The following is a 13,029-nucleotide window of genomic DNA, read 5'->3' as shown; positions in this document are numbered from 1 at the left end:
ATCATGAGCTATAAATCAATGTTACAGTCTCTAAGCTGTGGAGTCTTGTGTGCAAAAATTCTACTTTGTGAGCTACTGGCATTAAAGTTGTGAGCGAGCGATTTGGCTACTGCATACGTTAGTTTGCTCTGGAGCCATCCCTTCCTGAGCTAAGACACAAACGTGTGAGCCGGAGGCTAAAAGCTGTGAGCTGGCTCACACTAGCTTGGCTTAGAAGAGGGAACACTGGTTACAATGTACCACGACTTGTTCCAAAATTATCAATATGACAAATTTATATAACAGATCAACAATTGGAAGTTATGCATTAAACATTTTTGGAGTTGGTATAAGAAAATGTTGATAACTGAATATACTTTCTTTATTTGTTACAATCATAGATCAGTCACAATTGACGCTCATAGTTATCAGAGCATTTGCAAACAGTAAAATTCCCAGGCAGCCTGGCAGGCTGATTTCAATAGTAGAGACAATTAATAAGAAGACTTGACCAGCCGCTTCCTTGTTGATCTTGCCGAGGGGCAAAATTTGGCCACCTTAGAGGTGATTTTTGTTAGGACAATATGAAAGGGGGGAGGGAGATATTAAATTCATCAGATCTGCCTGGAAGATGTAATAGAATTGGAGTTATTAACAACAGTAATAACATGGGAATAGTATAAAAACATAAACAAGAGAAAGTTAATAAAATTAGTAACATGAAATAATGTTAATAAGAGATTCATACAATTTTTTCAGCTACAATTAAGTTTATGTTTCCTAGTAGCTAAGCAACAAAATTTTGCCACAGCATAAGTCACTGAGCTCTGAACGTCTTCTAGGAGGAATTTATGAAGGACTTCTGGCCTAGTTTGGTGTAGTGGTTAAGTGCACGGACTCTGATCTGGGAGAACCGGGTTTGATTCCCCACTCCTCCACTTGCACCTGGCTGGATGGCCTTGGGCAAGCCGTAGCTCTGATAAGAGCTGTTCTTGAAAAAGAGCAGTTTCTGTCAAGAGCTCTCTCAGCCCCGCCTACCTCACAGGGTGTCTGTTGTGGGGAGGGGAAGGGAAAGGAGTCTGTAAGCTGCTCTGAGACACCTTTGGGTAGTGAAGGGCGGGGTAGAAATCCAATCTCTTCTTCTTCTAAAGTCAAGATAAGACTGCAGAGGGCTAAATCTAGACAGAAGGGGTAGTATAAGATGGTCTCGTTCCTCCTGATAGAATCTGCAGGACAGGAGGACAGGAGTAATTGATTCCACCGTATTAGCCATGCATGGGTAACTGAATATACATATTTAGGATATACACTCATTTGGTATTTCAAAATATTTATTTAAAGGCATCGAGATAAGACTTGTTAATTGCATTTGCAGTGTTCATTTGTTTTTGATAACCCCCAAGTGAGGCCTGGGGATCCCCTGCAATTACAACTGGTCTCCAGACTACAGAGACCAGTTCCCCCGGGAGAAAATGGCCGCTTTGGAAGGTGGACTCTGTGGCATCCTATCCCGCTGAGGTCCCTCCCCTCCCCAAGCCCTGCCTTCTCCAGGCTCCGCCCACAAACCTCCAGGCATTTCCCAGACCCTCCCAACAGCTTCAGTGAAATCAGCTGTTGCCTGAGCGCACACACAGCAGAGCAGCAGGCAGGGTCAACCGTGTTCCATCAACATTTGACACTGGATGCCGCCGGGTTTGTAGTTTGGCAAGTGACCTTTGCTCCCCATATCATGGCAGTGGATCCATACAGCTGTGGGCTGGATTTGGGCCTACAGCCCCCACCAGACTTGTAGATCATGAGTTGGGTCCTAGGAGGTCGGAATCATCACATGGGCAAATTCCTTCTGCAGACAGAAGGGCCACTTCCGAGAGTGGGAGATCTATTCTTTGTGCAAGAAAGGCCCCTGTGATGATGAAGACCCGTGAGTTAAAATCAACTTACAGGCCAAGTCATTTACTCATAGATGGACTCCTTCTGTGAACAGAAGGAATCCTTCTAAGGGTGAGCTCTGCTGTCTTTGTGTGAAACGATTCCTTTGGATCCAACCCTACCTTAAGAATGTTGGTCTGGGCGATATTCCATGGGACCTCTCTCTGAACATCCCCCCACTGTCTCCGGACCCAAATGTGACACCCTTTCTCCCGCACCTTCCTTTAACTTACGTTCCTCGTGACTGCCAGATACCCACAGCAGCTGTATATAACAAGATAGCTTTAAAAAAAAAATCAGATTCGCTTAATTTATAAATGACAGTTTTAGAGAGGCAAGTTGTTCCACTGGGTTCGTGTAACAAAATGCAAATCGGTGACGGATGAGGATGTCTCTCACATTCGTCCCAAAGTTCTGCTGTATTTGAAGCCTGCTGAATGGGATGGGGATGGGGGGGGGAGTGTTGATGGGGGGGGGAGATAGTCCTCTTTGTATTCCTACTCATACTTCAACTATGACCACAAGCGGTGTCTCCTCTCTACATGCTTGCTAGGAAGAGGGTACCAGAGCTCAGTCTTATTTTTTTAAAAAAAGCAATTAAAAATATTTCTGCAGATAACATTCCTTTCATGGAGAGAGTCTGGGGCTAGTCAAAACAACAGGCACTGGGCAAGGGTGCGGGATGGACAGATTCTGAGTTGGTCGAGGTTTGGCCCTCCCACCTGTATGTACGTAAATAAAAGGTGGGGAAGACAACGGGCCAGGTGGCATCGCCCCCATTCCCGCCCGTCCTAGCTCCGTCCCCCGGCTTTCACTCTCATCGCAATCCCTAACTCCCGTAGAGCACAAACAGCCAACAGCGGTGACTGCCGTCTCTAAGGGCTATCTTTTTGCTGCCATAGTCTATAGCTACCTTGGAAAAGGACGCACGGGGTGAGAGACTGTAAGGAGTGTTCTTATCGCAAAGCTACCTCTGATGAAAAGGCTGATCTGCCCCGCCCTTCTCGCTCGCCATACGCCGATCCTCACTTTAGACCTTTTGCCTTCCTTTGCTTCCCGGGAGCGGAAATTCTCACGAGAACCTTTCGTGGGTTTCTGTGCCCCAGCTCAGGCTATCTCCATGCAACTTCCTCCCCTTTGGGACAACCCTCGGGATGTCCTCGGTGCCTAGGGCCTGATTGCTACCCCCAGACTCTCGTTTCTTCCCCCCCCCCATTCTCTAAAAGGGAGAAACCGTGTGCCCGTGCGAAAATGATTCTGGAAGGACTGAACTGTGTGTGTGTCCAGTGCTTAACTTAAGTCAGGGCTTTGCTGGAGGTGGGGATTGTTTCGAAAAGCAATGTAAGACGGTGACTATCATGTTATCTGTCAGGACTGTTTTGTTCTTGTCTGGATGGGACGGGCGAAGGGTCGTGGCGAGGATGTTGTTTCTTTCCTGCTCACGCATGACTGCCGTGTCCTGCCTTTCTGGGGTTTTAAGGACTGATGCTCTGGACAAGCGAATTCAGATCTCCAGGTAACCGTCTTTACAGACTAGGCCTCGATGTACGCCTGGTTGCCACCTCTTAGCGAAAAGACCGACTGCTCTGGGTTCATAATCTTTCGTGGGAGCAGAGAGAAACAAACTTGCAAGAATGTCAGCCAATTGTCCCACACACAATGGCGGTCTTAACGATCTTTTTTTAAAACCACTATTTTAATATGCATGAAACCAGCTGAGCTCTGCAACACATTCTAACTGGGGGAGACCATCTGGCTGAACTGTTCCCCATTGCCAGAGTAAGAACTACTGAACCGACTGCCTTTTCATCTTGCCGCTCTCGAAAGGGCCAGGAGCCATGTCTGTCTTTGCTGAGAAGTGGCAGCCATCGGCAAGCATCAGTGACCATTCTAAATCACTTGCCTTTCCCGTCAAACCTGGGCAAAGGGAGCACAGAGAGATGACTGACTGTCTTCCACAAAAAGAATTCTAGCAGATGAACTCACCTGGCCCACGAACCCCATGGATTTTGCATTGCTCTAGAAGGATATGCCGAAAATGTCCCCAATCTTTCTTGAGAGCAAGTTTGCTGTAGTGGTTAAGCGCGCGGACTCTAATCTGGGAGAACCAGGTTTGATTCCAGGAATCTTTTTGTAGCAGGAACTCCTTTGCATATTAGGCCACACCCCCTTAATGTAGCCAATCCTCCAAGAGCTTACAGAGCTCTTCTTACAGGAGCTACTGTAAGCTCTTGGAGGATTGGCTACATTAGGGGTATGTCGCTTAATATGCAAATGAGTACCTGCTACAAAAAGAGCCCTCCCACCTACCTCACAGGGTATCTGTTGTGGGGAGGGGAAGGGAAAGGAGTTTGTAAGCTGCTCTGAGACACCTTTGGGTAGTGAAGGGCGGGGTATAAATCCAATCTCCTCTTCTTCTTGACGGCCAAAAAAAAGTATGGTTGGGTGTACTAATGACACATACCTAGCACCAAGGGAAGAAGAGTGAGTCTGTTGATGCCTTTGGCGTCGTAGGTGAGTCCTGCAGAAGGTCAAGCCTGGCTCATAGCTACAGTGGGGCATCTTGGGGCTAGGCCCCCTGACTTACTGGCAGTGCCCCCCACATCCTATCCAGCCCAGGGCCCCCAAGCGGTGGCAGGTGCAGGGAAGGAGCCAGGTATTCCTTTCATTCGATTAGCCAGTGCCCCCTAAGAAATTTAAATGCCCCCCCGACTTAAAAAATCCTGGCTACAGGCCTGGGTCAAGCAATCCTTCACCAGCATACTGACAAAGAAAGACATCATTTTGAGCTGATGCAACTACTTTGAGTGGGGGTCATTGTATCTTCATGGGTGGAAGGGTAACTGGAGGGGAGATTGTACCGGAATAAGTTATGGCCCAGCTTAACTTCCCTCTCCGCAGATTCTTGTTCACAGGGTAGTCCCTTCCCCCCAAAAAAAAATTGTGTGTGCACATTGAAATGGAATCTTCATGGGTGGAAGGGTAACTTGAGAGGAGATTGTACCTGAATAAGTTATGGCCCAGCTTCTCTCTCCGCAGATTCTTGTTCACAGGGTAGTCCCTTCCCCCCAAAAAAAAATTGTGTGTGCACATTGAAATGGACGTTGAGGGCGATAAGATATTCTTTACTCAAGGTCCTGCAGGCCAATCGTTTCCAAGGTATTCCCATCACGGTTTCTCGTCTTCTAAACCTGGTCTCGAGCAAAGGGCAGTGGGAGGAGAAATATAGGAATCTGATCATCTTGCCAGGAGGAAAAAAAGGTTCCCCCATGCCTGCCTACTGCAATCTTCTCTTTAACAAGGGTAGGTAGGTACTTTTGCCCTTCCACCCCACCTATCTTTTCTAAACCTGGTCTTGAGCAAAGGGCAGTGGGAGGAGGAATATAGGAATCTGATCATCTTGCCTGGAGGAAAAAAAGGTTCCTCAATGCCTGCCTACTGCAATCTTCTCTTTTAACAAGGGTAGGTGGGTACTTTTGCCCTTCCACCCCACCTATCTCACAATCTGTCAGCCCATATTTTTTTTTTAATTGAATTTCTCTCTGTGATCCCTGCCACAGCCTAAAACAGTGACTTCAGCAGGCAGGTCAAAAATGTGCTATGTGCCTAGCTAAAGAGAGAGAAGGGAGGAGAATTTGACCAGGGGGAAAGGACATCCGGAGGTACGTCTTTCCAAAGAAAAATGGACACGCATCGAAACAAGGATGGAGGAAGCCCAGGTATTTCCTTGTCAAGGTTGAAGAGCCATCTGCTATGGGTATCGCTGAGCAAACACACATTAGCAATCCATCCCGTAGCTAAGAGCATAGAAGTTCTTTTTCTCTGGTATGCCCATCCCTGCCAAATGGGTCTACATATACTCAAGAAGGACATTCCATACGGGCATTGGAAGACAATGCCCGGTTAAGGTCTCAGCTGTGCAAAACACACCACCTTTCCGAGCCCTTGTTTCTCTTCTTTGGGAGCGCCCCTGTTGGAAGGGGAACAGCTTGCCCTATTCCCACCCCCAAAATTGGGTATTCTGTTTCCGTCATTCCAAAAGGAGCACCACTTTCCCCCCCACCCCACCCTGCAGGGAGCAGTTCTGGCATTCCAATGAATTATGATTTTCTTTTTTTTGAGACTGATCCTTCTTATCATTTCTTGTAGTATAATAAAGAAAGACGAATGGACATTGTTATCTCTGTAGCTCTGTAGTTAATGATATTCTGCTTAGACTGAAATAAAGCACAGTCCAGTGGGAATTTGCCCCGACGGGTCACGTGTGAGTCTCTTGTTGAGGTGGCCGAGGGGGAACACGGCTGTAGACCAAACGCAGCATGAGCCCTTGTTGTAGCAGTTCACTGCAGGGCCCAGTGGGGTGGTGGGCCCCCAAAACCCCAGCTCCTGTCTCTAGATCAGCGCTGACTTCCTTTTGACCTGGGGGGGAGGGTCCGATGACAAAACAGATGGGTGAACACTTCCTTTCTGACCCCTGATATGGTGCCCAGATACGAGTGGAAGGCAGGGATCTGTCGTGCAAAAGGTTGGGGGCATAGCAAGGGCAGCTTAGCAGCTCACAGCTTGGGCAGGAGCTGAATGGCTGGGGCATGAACACAACACACGGCAGCTGCCTTATACTGGATCAGGCCACCCACCCGTCAGAATCAGTATGGTCTACTCAGGCTGGCAGCAGCTCTCCAGGGTTATCACGCCACCTACTACCTTGGCTCTTTTAACTGGAGAGGCTGGAGATTGAACCGGGGACCTTCTGCATGCCAAGCAGAGACTGCATCATTGAGCCACGGCATTTTTATCGCCCATGCTGTTGCATAGCAGAGGTGTGATACACCTACCCCTGCTGTGCTCTTCTGGTGGTAGCAAAGCCTGCCTGTCATTTTAGGATCCGCCTTTTGTCCCGCCCACACTGCTCAAGGGGTGCACTAGGCATAGCCTAGGGAGATGGTAGTCCGAGGATACCCAACTTGAGCACTTAGATGGGCCTGAAGGGATTTTGATGGGAGTTAAGGAGGTTGCCCCAAGCCGACAGCTCACTCTTATGACCTGCAAGATTGTTTTGATGAGGGTGGTCCGAAGCCCTTGCCCTCCTGGCTGTGGAGTGGGTGAGGTCCTTTGTTCCGCTGCCTGGAATTTCTCCACTGCATCCCAGGGAGCTGTGTTCACAACCACCTGCAATGCAGCAGGAAAACATTTCTTGTGCACAGAAATGTCACCATTGCAGCAAAGCACAACTGAAACTGTTAAAAACGATTTTCTATTCCATCTTCAACCAAAAAGGAGATGACAACCAAGAAACCAGGGGGGAGGGGGGGATTTAGCTGGGAGACTTCAGCATTGGTGGGCTGCACATGGTGACTCCAGAGAGAACTCCACCTATAAACTGAACAACAATAATACCTTACTGAAGACTTCAGGGTCTGCTGGGAACCGCATGACTACATTAGACTGATTTAATCTCCAAATGATGGCTGTTTCATTCATTGGATCCTGTTTCAACCATCTTCAATAACATGGAGTAAGCACATTAAATTTTGAGAAATGACCTATAGTAACCCCAATGACCTGAAGTAACCCCACTAATTGGAAATTTTGAAAGTTGACCTATAGTAACCCCAATGACATAAAGTAACCCCTCACTCATTGGAAATTTTGAGAAATGACCTATAGTAACCCCAATGACCTGAAATAACCCCTCACTGATCAGAAATTTTGAAAGTTGACCTATAGTAACCCCAATGACCTGAAGTAACCCCTCACTAATTGGAAAATTTGAGAAATGACCTATAGTAACCCCAATGACCTAAAGTAACCCCTCACTCATTGGAAAATTTGAGAAATGACCTATAGTAACCCCAATGACCTGAAATAACCCCTCACTGATCAGAAATTTTGAAAGCTGACCTATAGTAACCCCAATGACCTGAAGTAACCCCTCACTCATTGGAAATTTTGAAAGTTGACCTATAGTAACCCCAATGACCTAAAGTAACCCCTCACGCATTGGAAATTTTGAGAAATGACCTATAGTAACCCCAATGACCTGAAGTAACCCCTCACTGATCAGAAATTTTGAAAGTTGACCTATAGTAACCCCAATGACCTAAAGTAACCCCTCACTAATTGGAAATTTTGAGAAATGACCTATAGTAACCCCAATGACCTAAAGTAACCCCTCACTCATTGGAAAATTTGAGAAATGACCTTTAGTAACCCCAATGACCTAAAGTAACCCCTCACTAATGGGAAATTTTGAAAGTTGACCTATAGTAACCCCAATGACCTAAAGTGACCCCTCACTAATTGGTAAATGTTTGAGAAATGACCTATAGTAACCCCAATGACCTGAAATAACCCCTCACTGATCAGAAATTTTGAAAGTTGACCTATAGTAACCCCAATGACCTAAAGTAACCCCTCACTAATTGGAAATTTTGAAAGTTGACCTATAGTAACCCCAATGACCTAAAGTGACCCCTCACTAATTGGGAAATGTTTGAGAAATGACCTATAGTAACCCCAATGACCTAAAGTAACCTCTCACTCATTGGAAATTTTGAAAGTTGACCTACAGGAACCCCTCTAGTAGTTAGGAAGTTTGAAATCACCTGAAACAGATCAGTAATGTTTCCTGGGATGTGGATCAGACAGCTGAGGGATGGCATTCTCTACTCCCCCGCCCCCAATTTTCACCCCATTCTTGAAACAGCACAAGTTGGAGGGTTCAGTGTGGCTTCTCTGGTCAGTGGTGGCGTTCAGATTGTCTTCTAAACCTTCTCATGTCCCACAAAGACTACAGCAAAGAATTTTTTTTGGGGGGGGGGAAGCAGCCAGGGCCCTCCATCTTTGCTCAGTCTGCACAATATGCCCCCCACCTGAAGAGTCCATAACCCAGATCCCATACAGTCTGTCGGTGTGGGTGTAAAATAATGTTCCTGTGTTATGCCAATAAAGGTCTATGAATGTATGAACTTGGCTGAGGTGGGATTCTCGTCCTTTAACCACTGGGTCCTATTCCCCCATTGGGACCCATAGTGCACCACCAGAAATTAATACCATTTTTGCTTCTGCTCTGTCATGTGAAGACCCTGCATATGACCCGTAGCCGTACAAAAATACCCGAGCTCAAAGGCAAACATGAGCATTTGTAATGATGTTCTGTTCCTATAACTCGGAAGCTCTTGTTGCATCTCAAAACCCACTCAGCACCCAGATTAACTTTTCAATGTGTGTTTGTGTGTAAAGTGCCAACAAGTTGCAGCTGATCTGTGGCGACCCCACAGGGTTTTCAAAGCGAGAGATGGACAGAGGTGGTTTGCATGTTCATTTTGAGACTCTACCATCTGCATAGCAGGGGTTTCTCCAAACCTTTTTATCTCCCCTGAACACGTGGCGTGGAAACGCCCAATCTAGGAGAAAGTGTGCGTTCCCTGGCATTTGGTTGGAGCCCAGCAGAGGTACTTGCGGGTCTCCGACCATCACACACAATAAAAGCAGAGGCACGGCTTGTTCCAAACACAGGTTCCAGCCCGACACATGGCACCACTTGCTTTCTTTTTTTAAAGAGAATTTTAATAAGCTAAAACCATTTGCTTTCTCTTCTTTTGTTTCAACTTCCTCTTTTTTTGCTTGTTTTTGTTGCTTAAAAATGTCGTCACTGTAAACACGGGGAGTGCGCCGTCGGCCACCCCAACAGTTCAAGGGACCCGCGACACAAGTCCACCCCCTCAGAATCTCTCGGTATAACTCTACATACAGGCCCAGGGGGAAGGGGCTGCTGCCGCCCCTACAGAGGTGCTCCCAGGGCCTCCGCCATCCAGATGTGACACTGGTTGCCGCCTCTGCCCTCCCCCCCCCCATGGATCGCAGTCCTCAAGTGGCCAGGGTGATCATCGCTTCTCCGGTAGCCTCCAACGCCTGGCATCCATTCTGCCCATGTGGAGGCAGGGGCAGCGCTGGCACATGCTGAAGGAAAGGGGTGCTCAGTTTCCCCCCTCAGTTTGTATAGACCTGAGTGCCAATCACACGCATGATCTCCTTTTGGATTTTGGGGTCCTGAGTATTGATGTTGGCATCTCCGACTTGGCCATCCTCATACCTGTGGCAGGAGAAAAAAAAGAGAGGCTTTTTTGAGTGCCAGGTAATGCCACAGGGAATAGGTTGACCGCAGCAGAATGCCTTAATCTTTTCCGGATACCCCTTGGGAGTAGGCTATTGCCTGCCCCAGTGGGATAGGGGTCACACCATTCTGCAAAAGACAACAGCTTCACCACACAAGGTGAGAATACTCACACAAAGAAAAAGCGAGTGCAGACATGGTCAGACACCGGGCAGACCCAGATGTTGCCGTGTTTCTGGAGATCCTTCGACGTGATCACTGCAAATGAGGAAAAGGGGTCAGCCAAACTGCAAATGGATCTTGAGCTTTGCTTTCACTCATTTATTTATTTATTCAATTGATAGACCGCCCTCCCCTACAAGCAGGGCTCAGGGCAGTGAACAACATTTCAGTAAACTACAATCAGAATCAATAAACAGTTTAAATTATTTCAAAAATCCAACAGATGAAGAAGAGGAGGAGGAGATTGGATTCATACCCTGCCCTTCATTCAGAGTCTCAGAGCATCTTACAATCTTCTTTCCCTTCCCCTCCCCACAACAGACACCCTGTGAGGTAGGTGGGGCTGAGAGAGCTCTATGGCTTGCCCAAGGTCATCCAGCAGCTGCAAGTGGAGGAGCGGGGAATCAAACCCAGTTCTCCCATATTAATGAGTCTGCACACTTAACCACTACACCAAAATGGCTCTCCATAAATGACATAAGGCTGACTGATGTCCAATGTTAGCCAATGATTTATAACTCCATGGTAATACCACAGAGTTTCTAGATCATCAGTTGACGCGCCGACACCATGTCTGAGTTTTTGCCTGGACCTGACATCAGCACTTAGCCCGAAGCTCCCAGGGATGCCAGGCAACTTCCTGGCATCTTTATCTACAAGAAGAGGCAAACCTCTACTGCAGGATGCTTTTTTCCAGAGCTAGGAACGTCTGATTATGCAGGACCAGCATCTTCCACTGAGTCAGAAAGCATCAAGAGCCAACAGAAAGCCCTGTGCACCAAAGGACTACCTTTGGATGGGGCCCTGGCTCTATAACAGAAAATAAGTAATATATATAGTGAACGTAGACGGTGGTCTCCGGAATGGTGTGCCGTTTCGACAACGATCTTCTTCTGAACAAGGGTGGGTAGAAGAAGAAGAAGAGAAGAGATTGGATTTATACCCCGCCCTTCACTTGGAGTCTCAGAGCGGCTTACAAACTCCTTTCCCTTCCCCTCCCCACAACAGACACCCTGTGAGGTGGGTGGGGCTGAGAGAACTCTGACTGACCCAAGGTCACATCAGCAGGTGCAAGTGGAGGAGTGGGGAATCAAGCCCAGTTCTCCCGGATTAGAGTCCGCGCACTTAACCACGACACCAAACTGTACAAAAACTGTCTTTCAACAATTCATTTCTCTTGGTGACGTATTGGAAATATACTGTTGATTCACTTCATCATGAGGCTATGCTTACAGCTATGTTCTTCAATGGGCTATAATTGCTGAAGGCAATTCCAATACGGCACACCATTCCGGAGACCACCGTCTACATTCACTATATATATTACTTATTTTCTGTTATTGTATATTATGATTTATGAATATATTACCAAGCGCTAAATTGTCACAGTTCTTTCCCCTTTTTTCCATTGGTCTTATTACTGTGCCCATTCTTGTAACTATTCTCTCAGGTCTGAAACAGACATGGAGAGAAAGCGGCTCGGAAAGGGGAAGAGACGCTTGCCCTTACGCCTCCGCTATCACTCACCTTCACAAAGTGCGATGCAGTTTAAATTGCGACTCTGCAGGAACCTGGACTGGATGGATCGCGTCTGCAAGTCAAAGCAGAGAAACCGGAGTTAGAATCCTGTTTATTTGGGGCCGCCGCACTGCTCGTTGCTTCAATCCCATCTGCACCGTCATCAGCCTTTGGGACCAGCCAATCCCAAGACGGAGGAACTGAATGGAGGTATCCTCATCCAAAGTCTTTGGCTGTGCCCCGATCTGGATAGCCCAGGCAAGCCTGATCTCGTCAGATCTTGGAAGCTAAGCAGGGCTGACCCTAGTAAATAATTGGAAGGGAGACCTCTAAGGAATGCCAGGGCCGGGACGCAGGGGCAGGCAATATCAAGTCACCTCTCTGAAAAAACATCCAAGCCCCCAGCAGGGGTCACCAGAAGTCAACCGTGACTTCCAGGCAAGCACACAAAAAATATAAAGACACAAAATATTATTTTTGTTTAAAAAAGGACAGTCCAACTGCAAGGAGCAATCCCAGTAATTCGTACAAGTTATGCCTGGTGATATAAACTAAGATCAGAGAAACTGAATCCTCCTTCATTGACTGGAAGTTGCATCGTCTTTAAAGAAATCCGAGGCAGGGAGGGAAGCCCACAAAAATTTCCTAAACAAAATATTTCATGAATAGATCTGCAAGGTATACAGAAAGGAACGGCACATAAAATATAATTGTTGTTGTTCAGTCGCACAGTCGAGTCCGACTCTTCGCGACCCCATGGACCAGCTCCCGCCAGGCCCTCCTGTCTTCCGCCGTCCTCTGAAGTTGGCTCAATTTCATGTTCGTTGCATCGATGACACTGTCCAACCATCTCATCCTTTGCCGTCCCCGTCTTCTTTGACCTTCGATCTTTCCCAGCATCAGGGTCTTCTCCAGTGAGTGCTCCCTTCTCATTGGGTGGCCAAAGTATTTGAGCTTCAGTTTCATTATTTGGCCTTCCAGGGAACAGTCAGGGTTGATTTCTTTTAGGATTGACTGATTTGATCTTCTTGCAGTCCAAGGGACTCTCAAGAGTCTTAAAATATAATAATCCTAGGTATATAATGTTCATTTTGAGTGTATTAACTTTAGCCCATACATACAGGTTTAAAGTTGCCCATCTGTCCAGGAGCAAAGATCAGCAATTAGCTTGTTAAAATTTAGCATAATCTTACGTGTGATATCTCTAGGAAAGATGGAAAAGAACAAGGTATAAGGTAGAGGGTTTATTTAGCTCTTACGGATCC

The 13,029-nt window shown here is 46.9% G+C and overlaps 1 protein-coding gene across 1 annotated transcript in view; it reads right to left on the bottom strand.

Moving 5' to 3' along the window:
- Positions 1-9,790: 9,790 nt before the first annotated feature.
- Positions 9,791-13,029, bottom strand: part of PARP6 (poly(ADP-ribose) polymerase family member 6) — a 60,895-nt gene continuing 57,656 nt past the window's right edge. The window contains exons 20-22 of the mRNA XM_015419722.1: positions 11,774-11,837; positions 10,198-10,282; positions 9,791-10,003 (exon numbers count right to left, since the gene is read on the bottom strand). Coding sequence (XP_015275208.1) covers positions 9,901-10,003; positions 10,198-10,282; positions 11,774-11,837 — 252 coding nt within the window. The 3' untranslated portion in view covers positions 9,791-9,900. The remainder of the gene's footprint in view (positions 10,004-10,197; positions 10,283-11,773; positions 11,838-13,029) is intronic.

The sequence above is a fragment of the Gekko japonicus genome, unplaced genomic scaffold (genome assembly GCF_001447785.1).
Source record: "Gekko japonicus isolate JY-2015 unplaced genomic scaffold, Gekko_japonicus_V1.1 scaffold1843, whole genome shotgun sequence".
Classification (NCBI taxonomy): Eukaryota; Metazoa; Chordata; class Lepidosauria; order Squamata; family Gekkonidae; genus Gekko; species Gekko japonicus.
This window is presented reverse-complemented; position numbering and strand designations above follow the sequence as displayed.